Here is a 12826-nt window from a genome sequence, read left to right as displayed (position 1 = left end):
TTTTCTGACCTCATGCATTTTAAGAATTATTAATGTCATTAACATTCACTTTGGTTATTATTGCTGACCTTTCCTTGTTACATTCCAGTGTCTAACTTCCTTTCTACCCTGAGCACTTGAAAGTAGGAACCTCAATAATGGACTCATTCATTGTCAATGTCTAGTTTTGTTTTGTTTTGTTTTTTGCTTTGCAAGACAGGGCTTCTCTATGTAGATTTGGCTGTCCTGGACTTGATTAGATCAGGCTGGCCTTGAACTCACAGATATCTGTCTGCTTCTGACTTACTGCATGCTACCTGCCAATGTCTTCTTGACAGAAGGTTCCAACAAATCAGCCACAGGGAGGAGAATCAGTCCAGGGATCTTTGGAGCCCTTCAGTGATTTCTATGCCTCCTATTACTAAATCATCTCCTTGTAGCTCTTTTTTCAGTTTCTACTTACTGTTCCTCTTTTCTTGTTTTTTAACCTCTGGAAATAAAAGTTTCCTCATCCCAGATTGAATGAAATCTTATTTACTGCAAAAGCATGACTAATTCAGTATATAATATTTTCCTGAAGGCAAAAGAGATTTCTTCGCCTCCCTAGGCAAAAACTTTTAAAAGGTTGTGATTTATCTTCTCATATATTAAAATACATATCCAGGAACTAACAAGATATACTTACATGATGGTTTAAATAATTAGGAAATAAAATTAATTGTTTAATAATTAACAATTATCCAGTACTTTAAACAAGACTCACAACTCTTATTCTTTGTCAATATAATAGTTTTATGGTCAAGGAAAAATATATAATTTATGGGACCCAGTATCAAATGGAAGACCCCTTGTTAAGAAAAATATTTAACATTTTGTGAGTTGCAAATGAAAGTAGGGGTCCTTTCCATGCATTTCACGCTCATGAAGGCTGACCCTGATTGAAGCCTCAGTCTTCTGGGGGGAAATTATCATTCAAAGAGGTTATAATATTTTTGGCCTAACTTGTTTGAAAAACATGTTCAATGTCTTTTGTTACTTCCAAGCAGTATAAGTGTTGTTACGACAAAGAATTCTTTGTTATGTTTGATATACCATAGATTTTAAGCTGCATAAGTAGAAGGGGACCCTATGACCATCACATATGGTCACATATGGTCACATACAATGCACCCAAATGTGTTCCTTAATTACATTTTGAAAATAGTAATGGCTACAATTTTAAAAAAAGTAAGAAACAATGCTTTCTAAAAAGAGGTAAATGAAGATACTGATTGTAATTAAATTGGATCTTAAATAATCAACCCATAGAAAGCATATTGAGAGCTGTGTTTACTACTGTCTGTAATTGATGATACATGAAAAAATCATGGAATCATAATATGCTGTGTATTTTAAAATGTGTTGATGATCAACTTCACATCTAAAGTGTCAGAAGTGGGTATATTATGACCTATAAGCGCATGTGTCATATTGAGTCAAAAGGAGAAAACATTCAGGAAATATGTTTATAAAAGGAAATTGATACCCTTTGAGCATATACAGGGGGAGCAAGTCCCCCTCAGACACAGTCATAGGGGAGGGGAGTAAGGGAAAAATGGGAGGGAGGGAGGAATGGGAGGATACAAGGGAGGGGATAACTATTGAGATGTAATATGAATAAATTAATAAAATTCCTGGAGGGGGAGACCTGGTGGCACTCAGAGGAAGGATAGCAGGCTACCAAGAAAAGACTTGATACCCTATGAGCATATACAGGGGGAGGAGATCCCCCTCAGTCACAGTCATAGGGGAGGGGAATAAGGGGAAAATGGGAGGGAGGGAACAATGGGAGGATACAACGGATGGGATAACCAATGAGATGTAGCAAGAATAAATTAATAAAAAAAGAAAAAAGTAAAAAAAAAATCAAAAAATAAAAAAAAGAAAGAAAGAAAGAAAAGAAAGAAAGAGGTTCATTGATGCTCATCATCATCTTTGAGGTAGGCTGGGTGTTGCCAGGAGTTAACCTGTCTTATTGTCAAAGAATCCTTAAAACAATAAAAATGTCTTTAATCCAAAAAAAAAAGGGAAATTGAAAAGAATTAAGGAATGCTGTAGAGCCGTTAAAACCACATCTGACTTCATATGAAGGAAATAGAAGTTTGTGGGGAAATATGCCACCTTTACAAAGTTGTTCTTACTATGCCCACCACATTAAGACTTGGTGAAGAACAATTTGTAGAAAGGGTGTTATTGCTGTAATATAATAATAGGTTTCATTACATAGCAACAAAGATCCTTGGTCACTTCCTAGAACCTAAAGGTCTGTGTATTTTTGTGGACATCTCAGTGGCTATTAATAACAACAATTAAATAATTTTGTATAATTCATATAAAGAGAGAACTGTTGTTGAAGCTAAACTCCTTAAGAGGGTATCCCTTGATCCATAAAATTACTTGGATATCTTTACCATGCCCCTCTTTTTCCCTTATAATACACCATGTGTATTTTATTTTATCTTATTTTATTTTATTTTATTTTATTTTATTTTATGAGATAGGGTATCTCTGTGTTGTGTTGGCTATATGGGACTCATTTTGCATACCAGGATGGCCTCATACCTACAGAAATCCACCTACTTCTACCTCCCTGAGTGCTAAGATTAAAGGTGTGCACCACGGTGCCCAGCTTATTTTGATATATTATTTACAGCATGATCCCATTATTACTGCATTTTTAAGAGAAAGGTGCTCTTTCTTCTTCACTGATATAGCCCATAGAACTTCCTCAATTACAAATCCCCCTATGTCTTCTTCAGTTACACATCAGAAATGCTAATTTTTCTGGAAGTCCAATTAGGGAAAATTGTACAAAATATTTAGCATCTGGTTTTCAAAAATACTAACCTGATAAATGACAAAGAAAGCATATAATTCTTTTAGATTACGAAAGACTAAGAAGGCATAAAAACCAAATGCTGTTCATGACCTTAGGCCAGGAAACAAAAAAAGTAGCTCTGAGGGCCAGTGATGGGGTGATTACCATACTCAGACTAAGGAATGTGAGTAAGATCATACTACTACAGCAATGATACCTTTTCTGGAATAGAAACTGAGCTAAGATCATATATAGAAAAAACTTTGCTCTTTAGACTTACATTCTGAACACTACATAATCTATACTATTTGTGGTTCCTAGGTATAATTCTGAATCTTTAAGTCTGAGTATATAACATTCAGTAATAGCAGAAACCACAAAATTAAAAGAAACAAACAAAACAATGGTACTATATGAAGTAGAGAGATGGGCTCATAAAACATATGTTCTGTGAAAGCTGGAGAAGGGAAAACCAGGAAAAGCACAGTGGAGATAAGGCCTTTCGTAAATGCTGGAGTTACAGATGTGTGTAACCATACTTGGCTTAGTAGACATATTTGAAACTTTTAGCAAGTTGTTTAGAAAAGTAGATGTAATATTTTTGCACAAATTTTACACACATGCACACACACACACATGCACACACACACACACACACACACACACACACACACACACACACACACACATACATACTGACTCATGTAGCAATGTGTTATATATAAATGTGAGTTAAGAGAACAAGGGAGCTCTTTGAGATTTCTTGTATTTCTGAACGTTTGAAATCACGTGAAAATGTTCATTTCATTAATAAAGAGTTTTTGATGAATAATGACAAAAGGATAACCACAGTTAGTGGTAACAATGTGTTTATAGAGAATTTATCAGTAGATATGCTGATCACTTGGATAATAAGAAGGAAAGTTATGCCACATAAGAAAACATTCAAACTGGTTTAAAGTAAGAATGATGAAGTAGAGGACAATAAAAGCAAATTTGAATTTAGCCCATCTATTTAGAAAAATCACCAAAGAAGGAAGGGGAGAAGGCACAGTGAATATGCTCAATGAAATAGATGATGAGCACTCAACATAGTAAAGCCTTTTTCAGTTACAAAAAAGCTACAAAGTAGTAATGGACCCACCCAAATGTTTATCACTCGCCATATATGACAAGGTATGAAACTATCTACAGAACAATCCTTGTGGATATTAAATTATAATATACAAGATTTTTTATCATATTTAAGCTTAATCCATGTTTGTTTATGGTGGGGAAGGAGGTTTCCTTCTGTCAGAGGTCTAGGGGAGGGAAATAGGGTGAAAAGGGGAGGAGGGTGGGAACAGGAAGATACAAGTGAGGAGATTGCAATTGGGATGTAATCTGATTAATTTAAAAGAAAAAAGAAAAAACGACAACAATTGAAAGTCACCATGAATGTTTGTTTTAACTGAAACTTTATGAAGAATATTCAATAGGAAAAACTTGGTTAAGGTCTTTCTTTAGATATAGAAGAAATAAATATTCAGTTCATTCCGTATATTTCTATTTTAGTATTATTTAGGTATAATTCCTTTTTAAAGGAGTGTAAAAATATATTTTTTCTGGCAACCTAAAATGACCTACTTTATAGAATATATGGTTTCACTGTTGAACTTCCTTTTTATAGAATTACTATTTATAACCATTGCCCTCAACCCTGGGGGGATTTAGTAGGATTAAAGACTTTTGATTCACTTTGTATTTGAAGATTTATTTTTCCCTCTACTTTTGCTCAGCTAGTGGAATCCATGATGAATTCTCATCTCCAAGGGGTAAGCTGTTTGTAGTAAAGCCTGATAGCTGTTACCTTAGGTCTTCTTAGAAATAGCATTGATTCCTTCCTTTTCCCGTGTTTTGTTTCTTGCAGAATGATAGAACCCATGTAGACACAATAAATTACCATGCTTAAGTACTGTTAAGCATGTAATGGCTTTAGTCTTATTTGTGTAAATTATTTATGTAATAAATATTTTGGCTCATAGCAGAGAAATAAACAAGAGCACTTATCTTTCTATTTATTTTTGCATGAGGAGTGCTACAGTGAAAAAGGTGAATGATAGAAGCACCCTGGTTTTAATCTGAGGATGTAGATTAGAGTTACAGTGTCTTTGATGGGTCGCATATTGGGACACAGAATAGAATTTGAAAGATAGATATTTGGAAAGTAGGTCCTTCGAATAATTATTTAATCTAAACTGTTTTCTGACATTTGGGTAGCTCTATAGGAAACTCCTTGTATTTGACAAGTTACAGGATTCATTTAGGTTGCTGAGGCAAAAAGTTATAAAAGAAAAAGAAAATAAAATTCACAGATGGAAAATAAATGAAAATATAACCTTTATCCACATTATATTATAGTGTTCTGTTTCTTACAAAGTGGTCTTCAGTTGTTATATTTGTATTTTATTCATGGAAAATACTTAAGTTTTTTCTGTTTTCTACAAAGAAAATCAAAGAATGTTCTTATTCTAATATATGGAAAAGTGGTTTTAGAGAGAATATTAGTGTCTGCTGAATTCCACAGCAAAATACATTACTGTAAAAATTGTTTTTAAAATGGATGTTTGTTTGTCTTGACCAATGAATGTAATAAAGAGACGTGATTTTGCTCAGAAATACCCCACTGTATTCCAGTTGAGAAGGTACTTCTGTTTTTATGAGGTTTCTCCAAAGGATGTCATTAATAATCTTCTTGGGTGCTTACAAAGCATGTGTCTATCAGCAGAATTAGAGAATCGCCCAACTAGAGAACAGGTTTCACAATAGCCTGAGATGAATTTTGTTCATTAGAGGAGAAAATGGCTTCTCTTAAGACTGAATTGACATGCTTGCTAATTTCCGCATTAAAAGCTGTTACTTTGGTCAGGTTTAATTTAGAATCTTGGAAAGTTCAAGTGAACCTTAAAGAGTTACTTTTACAAACACACTTATCAAAGGAATCTGAAAATCATAAAAGTAGCCTGCTATTCTTCTTCTGAGTGCCACCAGGCCTCCCCATCCATATGAGCATATACAGGGGGAGGAGGTCTCCCTCAGGAACAGTCATAGGGGAGGGGAATAAGGGGAAAATAAAGAGGGAGGGAGGAATGGGAGGATACAAGGGATGGGATAACAATTGAAATGTAATATGAATAAATTAATAAAATATATTAAAAAAGAAAATCCTAAGAGTAAACAAAAGAAAAACAAACATCCTGTAATATACCTTCAAGTCAAAAGTAAACAATGATATTAACATTTGAGAGTGAAATAATGTCAAATCAAATAAAGATAATCTGATCAAGTTATTTCTAATCCAAAACTTTTCAAGTATTACAAATAACTCTCACTAGTTATACAACTGCAACAAATACATTGTTCACTGCCACATCCATGGCCCCTATAATATCTGGGGTTTGAAAAAGCACGTACTATCATGAATGAAGATGTAAATGAATGGATGAGCCTTTTTTACATGTTTTTTTTTTTTCCTTTAACAAATTTGAGGTGAGTGCTTGGCTTTATTTTTAGTTTCAGAGTAACATTTTAAAAGTATGTGATTTATTAACTATAATCCTTCAGTTGAGAAGAGATCCTTCTAAAGCAACATTTCACCTTGCTGTGTCATAGGTTACCAACTTTTAGCATTCTAACCCTAGACTATATCTTATTTTATAAAATCTGTCTGCAACTACAGTTCCTATTTTAAATTTGTTCAGCACTGTCCAACTTACTTATTCTACTTACTTCAATAGCTGTCTTTGGCAATTTGTTCCATATTTCAAACACATTTTTATATAAAGAAACCATAAAAGTTAGAAACCTGAAAATTAGATTTTTCTTCTGAGCAATCACAACTTACAAATGTGGAAGACTTTTTAAATACTAGCCTCTCAGATTTTTCAATACACACAAAGAACAATTGCTCTAAATAAATATACAATGTTTGAGTAAGTTTTTCATGCTCTTTTAATATTACCAGAAGTCATTGAGATTACATCTGAAAGCTGATATCTGTACCTATTCATAAAGGAAATGCAAACTAATGATCCACATTTGCCCTTTCCAAAACCAAAATTCTTAGAAAATTATTTTGTGCCAAAGGGCATAAGAGGTAAGTAAGATTCAGAAATGTTACTAGCTACAAAATTTCATCTCTTCCCTGTTATTCGAATCACATTTAAAGTCTGACAATTTCTAGTTTAGTTACTAAGAGACCGAAAATAAGAGCTACACTGTGGTCAAGGAAGCAGGTAGGCTAAGTACAGATCTTCACTTCTCCCTATTTTCTAAATCCAGTTTCTCAGTCTCATCCACAGCACTGCCTTAGGCCATCTGCTGTAACCTCCTTTGCCTCCCACCCCATTCTCCTAGTGGATCACACAATATTTCTCTCCCCCTACTCATTGCTTTATCTCAGCCTCCAACTCCAACAGGCACTTTCATTGGCTCCACAGGCTACTCTGACAAGGGGAACAGGTAGTGTAACTAAAGATCTTCACATTTTGGAAGGAAAAAAAAGTCAAAATACCTTTATTTGTAGATAATAGGATAGGATACATAAGTAGTGCTTAAAATTCCATCAGGAAATTCCTACAGCTAAGAAACACTTTCAGGAAAGTAGATGGACACAAAATTAACTCACAAGAATCAATAGCCCTCCTATATACAAATGACGAATGGATTGAGAAAGACAAGAGAGAAACAACACCTTTCACCATAGCCTCAAATATCTTGGAGTAACTCTAACCAAGGAAGAGAAAGACTTGTATGACACAATTTTAGAACACCAAAGAAAGAAACTGAAGTAGAAACCAGAGGGAAAGATATTTCATGTTCATGAATCAGTAAGATTAATGTAGTAAAAACTACCTTCCTACCAAAAGCAATCTAAAGATTCAAGGCAATCCCCACAAAACATCCAAGAGATCTTCAATTCTTCACAGATGCTTAAAATATAATTTTTATGTTCATATGGAAACACACACATACACACAGAAACACACATGCATGGATAGCTAAAACTATCCTGAATTTTCTAGTGGCTTTGATGCAGGATAGTACTCTGGTTATAAACACCTCTGTGCTACTGTCTTAGTATTGCAATGTCCTCTTCATCCTACCAAAGGAGAATTATAAAGACCAACCCAACTACAAACCCTCTGATCAACAATGTTTTCCTACCTGCTAGATATGCTAGTGCAATAGTGTCACAAAGCTCATGGAAGTAACAAACCAATATCTGTTTTGATTTAAGGCCCCTCCATGACATAGAACTCACACTCAACATGGCTAGAGTGACCAAGATAGCATAAAGACCTACGATAAAATAAAAATAAAAATAAAAATAAAAATGCACCTATAACATTTACGAGAGTGGTTTTAAATTAATAGTAATTAACACCACCAAATAAAAGTAAAATGTATTTTTTAAAACCAGAACAAAGTAGACTGAAAGTTTTTCACATATTTTTGTTCTTATTATTAAGATTTTGGCCATCTAATATAGAAAGTAAGATGGCAAATAAAGGAGTTTGATATTTGAAGGCAAAAGGAAGTTCTAATAGATTAATAACATTGATACTTAACTTTTAAAATATTGGCTTTATTATTTTGTATAATTCTACAAAAGACACTATTAAATCAAAATTATTTATATGAAGATTTGAGAGATGACTCAGTGTTTAAGAGTGCTTGTCCAGTACATTCTCCACAGTTATGTGGAGAGTGGGGACTGATTCTGACATGAACTGTGGTGCCCCACATTTGACCACTTCTCCATAGTGGGGAGGCCTGGTGGCACTAAGAGAATGAATGGGAAGGCTACCAAGATGAGACTTGATAAATATCCTATGACCATATAGTGGGGGAAGAGGTCCACCTCGGTCATAAACTTAGGGGAGGGGAATAAGGTAAGAGCAGGAGGGAGGGAGGAATGGGTAGATACAAGTGAAGGGGAAACAATTTAAATGTAATCTGAATAAATTAATTAAATAAAAAAGAGTGTCCAGCTTCTAGCATGCCATCTTCCAGGAGTGAAAACAAAAGGCTTTCTGGTTGTGATTAAATCTGTAAATGGTGAGTTGTACACTCTTGTAAAGACCCTGTGCAAAATAAGGCAGAGAGAGAGAGAGAGAGGAAGACACCTGACACTATGGCCTCCATGTGCATATAGATAGGTGACTGCATCTGCACACATGTGTGTATGTATACCACATACACCACATATAAATCAAATATTTATATGAAAGAAGACTCCAGAGATTAATGTTTAAGTGATGTTCTCCAAATATTGATAGTAATATGGAAAAGTAGAGAATTTATTACCAATGAGTATTACCAGCTCTTCTTTATTTCATTAGGTCTGAAATGGATCAAAGAAGTTTGGTAATTATAATGGTCAGGCAACTTTAAGGAAAACTGCTGCATTCCATCTGTATCACCTTCACAATTTATATGTAATGAATTTAAGTTAATAACATCTTAAATTATGTGAGAGATTGTTCTATTTCTAAAATATATACATTCACCTTAATATTGCAGCTTGGTGATATTATATATATAACTAAAAATTTAAAATTACTCTGTCATTAAACCAAAATTACATTTCTTAGAAATTGAGAGAAACCCAAACACATTGAAAATGATGCCATCTTAGTACTTAGGAAGCAAGACAAATCTCTAATTAAGATTTTCATTTGAAATCCTCTTGTACCTAAGAGTGAAACACATTCCACAGTCATTTTCTGAAAAGCCTTGAAAAATGAGGATTCATATCCAGTAACATCTTTTTTTATTTCTAAAAGTGTTTTGGCTGGTTGGGAAATAGCCGTTTTTCTTTATGCTGTATAAAAGGAGTGTACAATGCTGGAGAACTCCCAATGCAAGAGATATTTTCTTCTTTCAGGCAACACTGCAAGATTTGGAACAGAGACGCCCTCAGTTGGAAGAACTCATTACTGCTGCCCAGAACTTGAAAAACAAAACTGGCAATCAAGAAGCTAGAACAATCATTACTGATCGAAGTAAGTCTCTTAATAGGCTAGGAAAAGTTAAGGCCAGATGTGTGAAAATCTCAATGACAGCTCAAAGTATAAAAAATGTAAAACATTTCAATATGATAACTATTTTACCTAAGAACATTTTCAGGTTATAAAATCATTCAACAACTGAATATAATTGCAATGGATTGAAAATTTAAGATTTCCATGAAGTTGGGGCATTGCATGGTGAATGTGGTAAAGATAGTGTGGAGGAATATTGCTTCTTAGTTATTGTCTACTTGAGCTAGTGTTCATGGAAATAGCAGTCTCTGTCTAATCTTATTGGTTGTTGGGCTAAGCCAACACTTGTTTACTGAACCATCTTTAAACTCTGTCTGTGCTGCCTGCTGCAGTAGTTATCATTTATTAGGTTTCTTGTATCAGTAATTTTTCACAAAGTTGCCTTATGCAATTTCATATTATCTTTTTGGTATGTAAATAACTGGTTTCCAAGTTAGAAAAATTTTTCAAATTTTCAAAACAAGGAATAAGTTTAGAATTTGCAAGTCTCTTTCTAGCTAGACATACTGTTCCTTTTAGTAGTTTATCCCTTCTTTATTTTTTCTGTTTTTAATGTGATCACTAGAATGAAATTATGTATGTGCTATGATTAGGTATATTTTCATTCACTTCTTAGAGACAACTCTTTCATTTGAAGTAGTGTTAATTTATATAGCCTATTCAGAGTTGTGAAACCTAAAATCCAATTGTGTTTCAAATTATGAGTTTGTGTATAAACTAACATACTAGGTGAACAACATTAACTATTTTGACTAGAAAGCTCCCACATCTTGCTGTCTTTCTGTAGTAGTTTACCTATTTTTTTACATCCCCCAAATTCCCTCTATGAAATAATATGAAACCCAATTTTCTTCCATATTTTTATATCCAGAACATCTTAGGTGTTTAATACACAGATACAGAATGAGTATTATTCTTAGGAATTTGTCATGAGACAAGCCTAAAAGCAGTATGCATTAATTTTTTAATCTGTTGATTGTGGCATGTGACATGAACCCAGGACTGCAAAGATAATGGGAAAATAGTATCAGTACTGATCCCAGGAAGAAGGTGAACAGAATTGTAAAGAAAGCAATGACTCTGACTACTGATTTGGACAAAGAAGAGCAAACTTAGGTTTCATGATTCTACATTATGTTTCATGATGTCATTTATATATCCAGTATGGCTAGAATGTTGTAATGACCAACAATGAGTTGCTCAGATGATGTATCAGAGCTTTCCTTCCCTAAAGTGGAAACTAACAGCTCTCTACCAGGTTGTAATATGCCATTTCAAAAAAGTAAATCTTAATGAATGACTCAGTAGGATATTGAGGTTTAATTATATATGTAATTGAGTTGTTTCTTGCCTGAAAAATATGAAAATTTGGTAAAGATATTTATACAAAAGTAACCAGACTTTTAGTCATTTGTTATTTTGTCAATAATAAATAGCTTCATTTCCCTAAGAGAAAAGTAGAAATAATACACTTTATAATATCTGTTCAAAATCAGATACAGATTTTCTATTATCCCTATTATTTTTTTCCTCTACTGTATTTACTTTTTTTTTTTCAAGATATTGATTACAATTGAGCGACTGGAGGGCAAGTTTGTATTTCTTTGTTAATTTCCAGTGATTTGAATAATTCTGTTTTTCTAAGTTTTGTCTTTTAGGAATGAGACCTTTATAAATAACTGCAATAGAAGGGGAGCAATTCTAATTTAAATAGTCTGTTGAAACATGTTATGTTGTTTATTAAAGCATAAGCTGGAATCTGACCTCCAAACACTCATGCTCCTGCTAGGATAATTGTGACAAGATATGTTTATCTAAACAGTGTCGTCTGTAGCCCTGCCATGTTCTAATTTATCTCTCTTTTTAAAATCTGTGGAATAAGATGGAAATTCAGTACTCACAAAGTTACAATACTCTTCAAAATGTAATTGTTTTTATACCAATTTTATTTTAAAAGATAGGCTGGGAAATGTCTACAAATTTGTATTTTCCCATTATAATGGTTTTGATATTCTTTTTTATGGCCCTATGTCTCCTAGTAACTCTTTTAAAATAATCATTTAAATAGAGAGAAACATTTAATAAATATGTGATACTATATTGAGTTATTTTACTACTTGATAAATCTCAGCTCAAAACTTTGAACAATGTGTGTGTGTGTGTGTGTGTGTGTGTGTGTGTGTGTGTGTGTGTGTGTGTTTATTACATTGTATCATGAGCAAACTCAATGAATAGCTATTTTTCTCACTACTGTTAATGGACCTCAAATAATGAGGTCTACAATATAGTTATATGTTTTATTATACAAAAGTTTACCAGATATCTCTTGTTTACAGGTAATCATATTGCTCATACTCATTTTACTATGAGTACTAGAGTAAAATTCCTTCTATGTGAGTTCAAATGAGACATCATTGGGATTGCTGCTTTCTGGTTTTCAGATTGTTTATTTTTTCCAGTTCTTTCACTCCTGAATTTGTCAAACATTCCTGGTAACTTTCTTTTTCAAAAGGACTGGGTCAAGGGACCAAAAGTACATAAAATAAGAACGATTGGAAGTTGCTTCCCTAGAGATATCTGAATTATGCAAAACTCCTGTTTATGCCCATTAATACTGCAAAGCATAATACCGTAATACCTTGGATAGCAGAGCAGAGGATATGGAAAGAAAAAACTGCTTTATTTTCACATATATTTATTTTATTACACATGTATAATACAAACTACATAGAGCAGGGATAACCAGGTAACAAACAGAAGTCATATAAATCTTACATCCATAGTGGTTTGACTATTTGTATTTGTCAAGATTGAAGTAAACATCTTTTCTGTCTTGTTGGCTCTAAATTTCTGAATGAAATTCAATATCGATCCTATCTCAACTCGAATAACTTAACTCCCTTAT

The 12826-nt window shown here is 33.4% G+C and overlaps 1 protein-coding gene across 10 annotated transcripts in view; it reads left to right on the top strand.

Annotated features, from left to right (window-relative positions):
• The window catches only part of DMD (dystrophin), a gene marked incomplete at its 3' end in the record, with an annotated part of 2106393 nt that overhangs the window by 1476493 nt on the left and 617074 nt on the right, over window positions 1-12826 (top strand). For all 10 annotated transcript variants that reach the window (XM_084788839.1, XM_084788837.1, XM_084788840.1 and 7 more), the window contains one exon: window positions 9765-9882. In XM_084788839.1, the coding sequence (XP_084644965.1) occupies window positions 9765-9882 (118 nt within the window). The remainder of the gene's footprint in view (window positions 1-9764; window positions 9883-12826) is intronic.

This window comes from Acomys minous (genome assembly GCF_964271855.1).
Source record: "Acomys minous genome assembly, chromosome: 7".
Classification (NCBI taxonomy): Eukaryota; Metazoa; Chordata; class Mammalia; order Rodentia; family Muridae; genus Acomys; species Acomys minous.
Note: the sequence above shows the minus strand (reverse complement) of the source record. Positions and strands in the feature narration are given on the sequence as shown.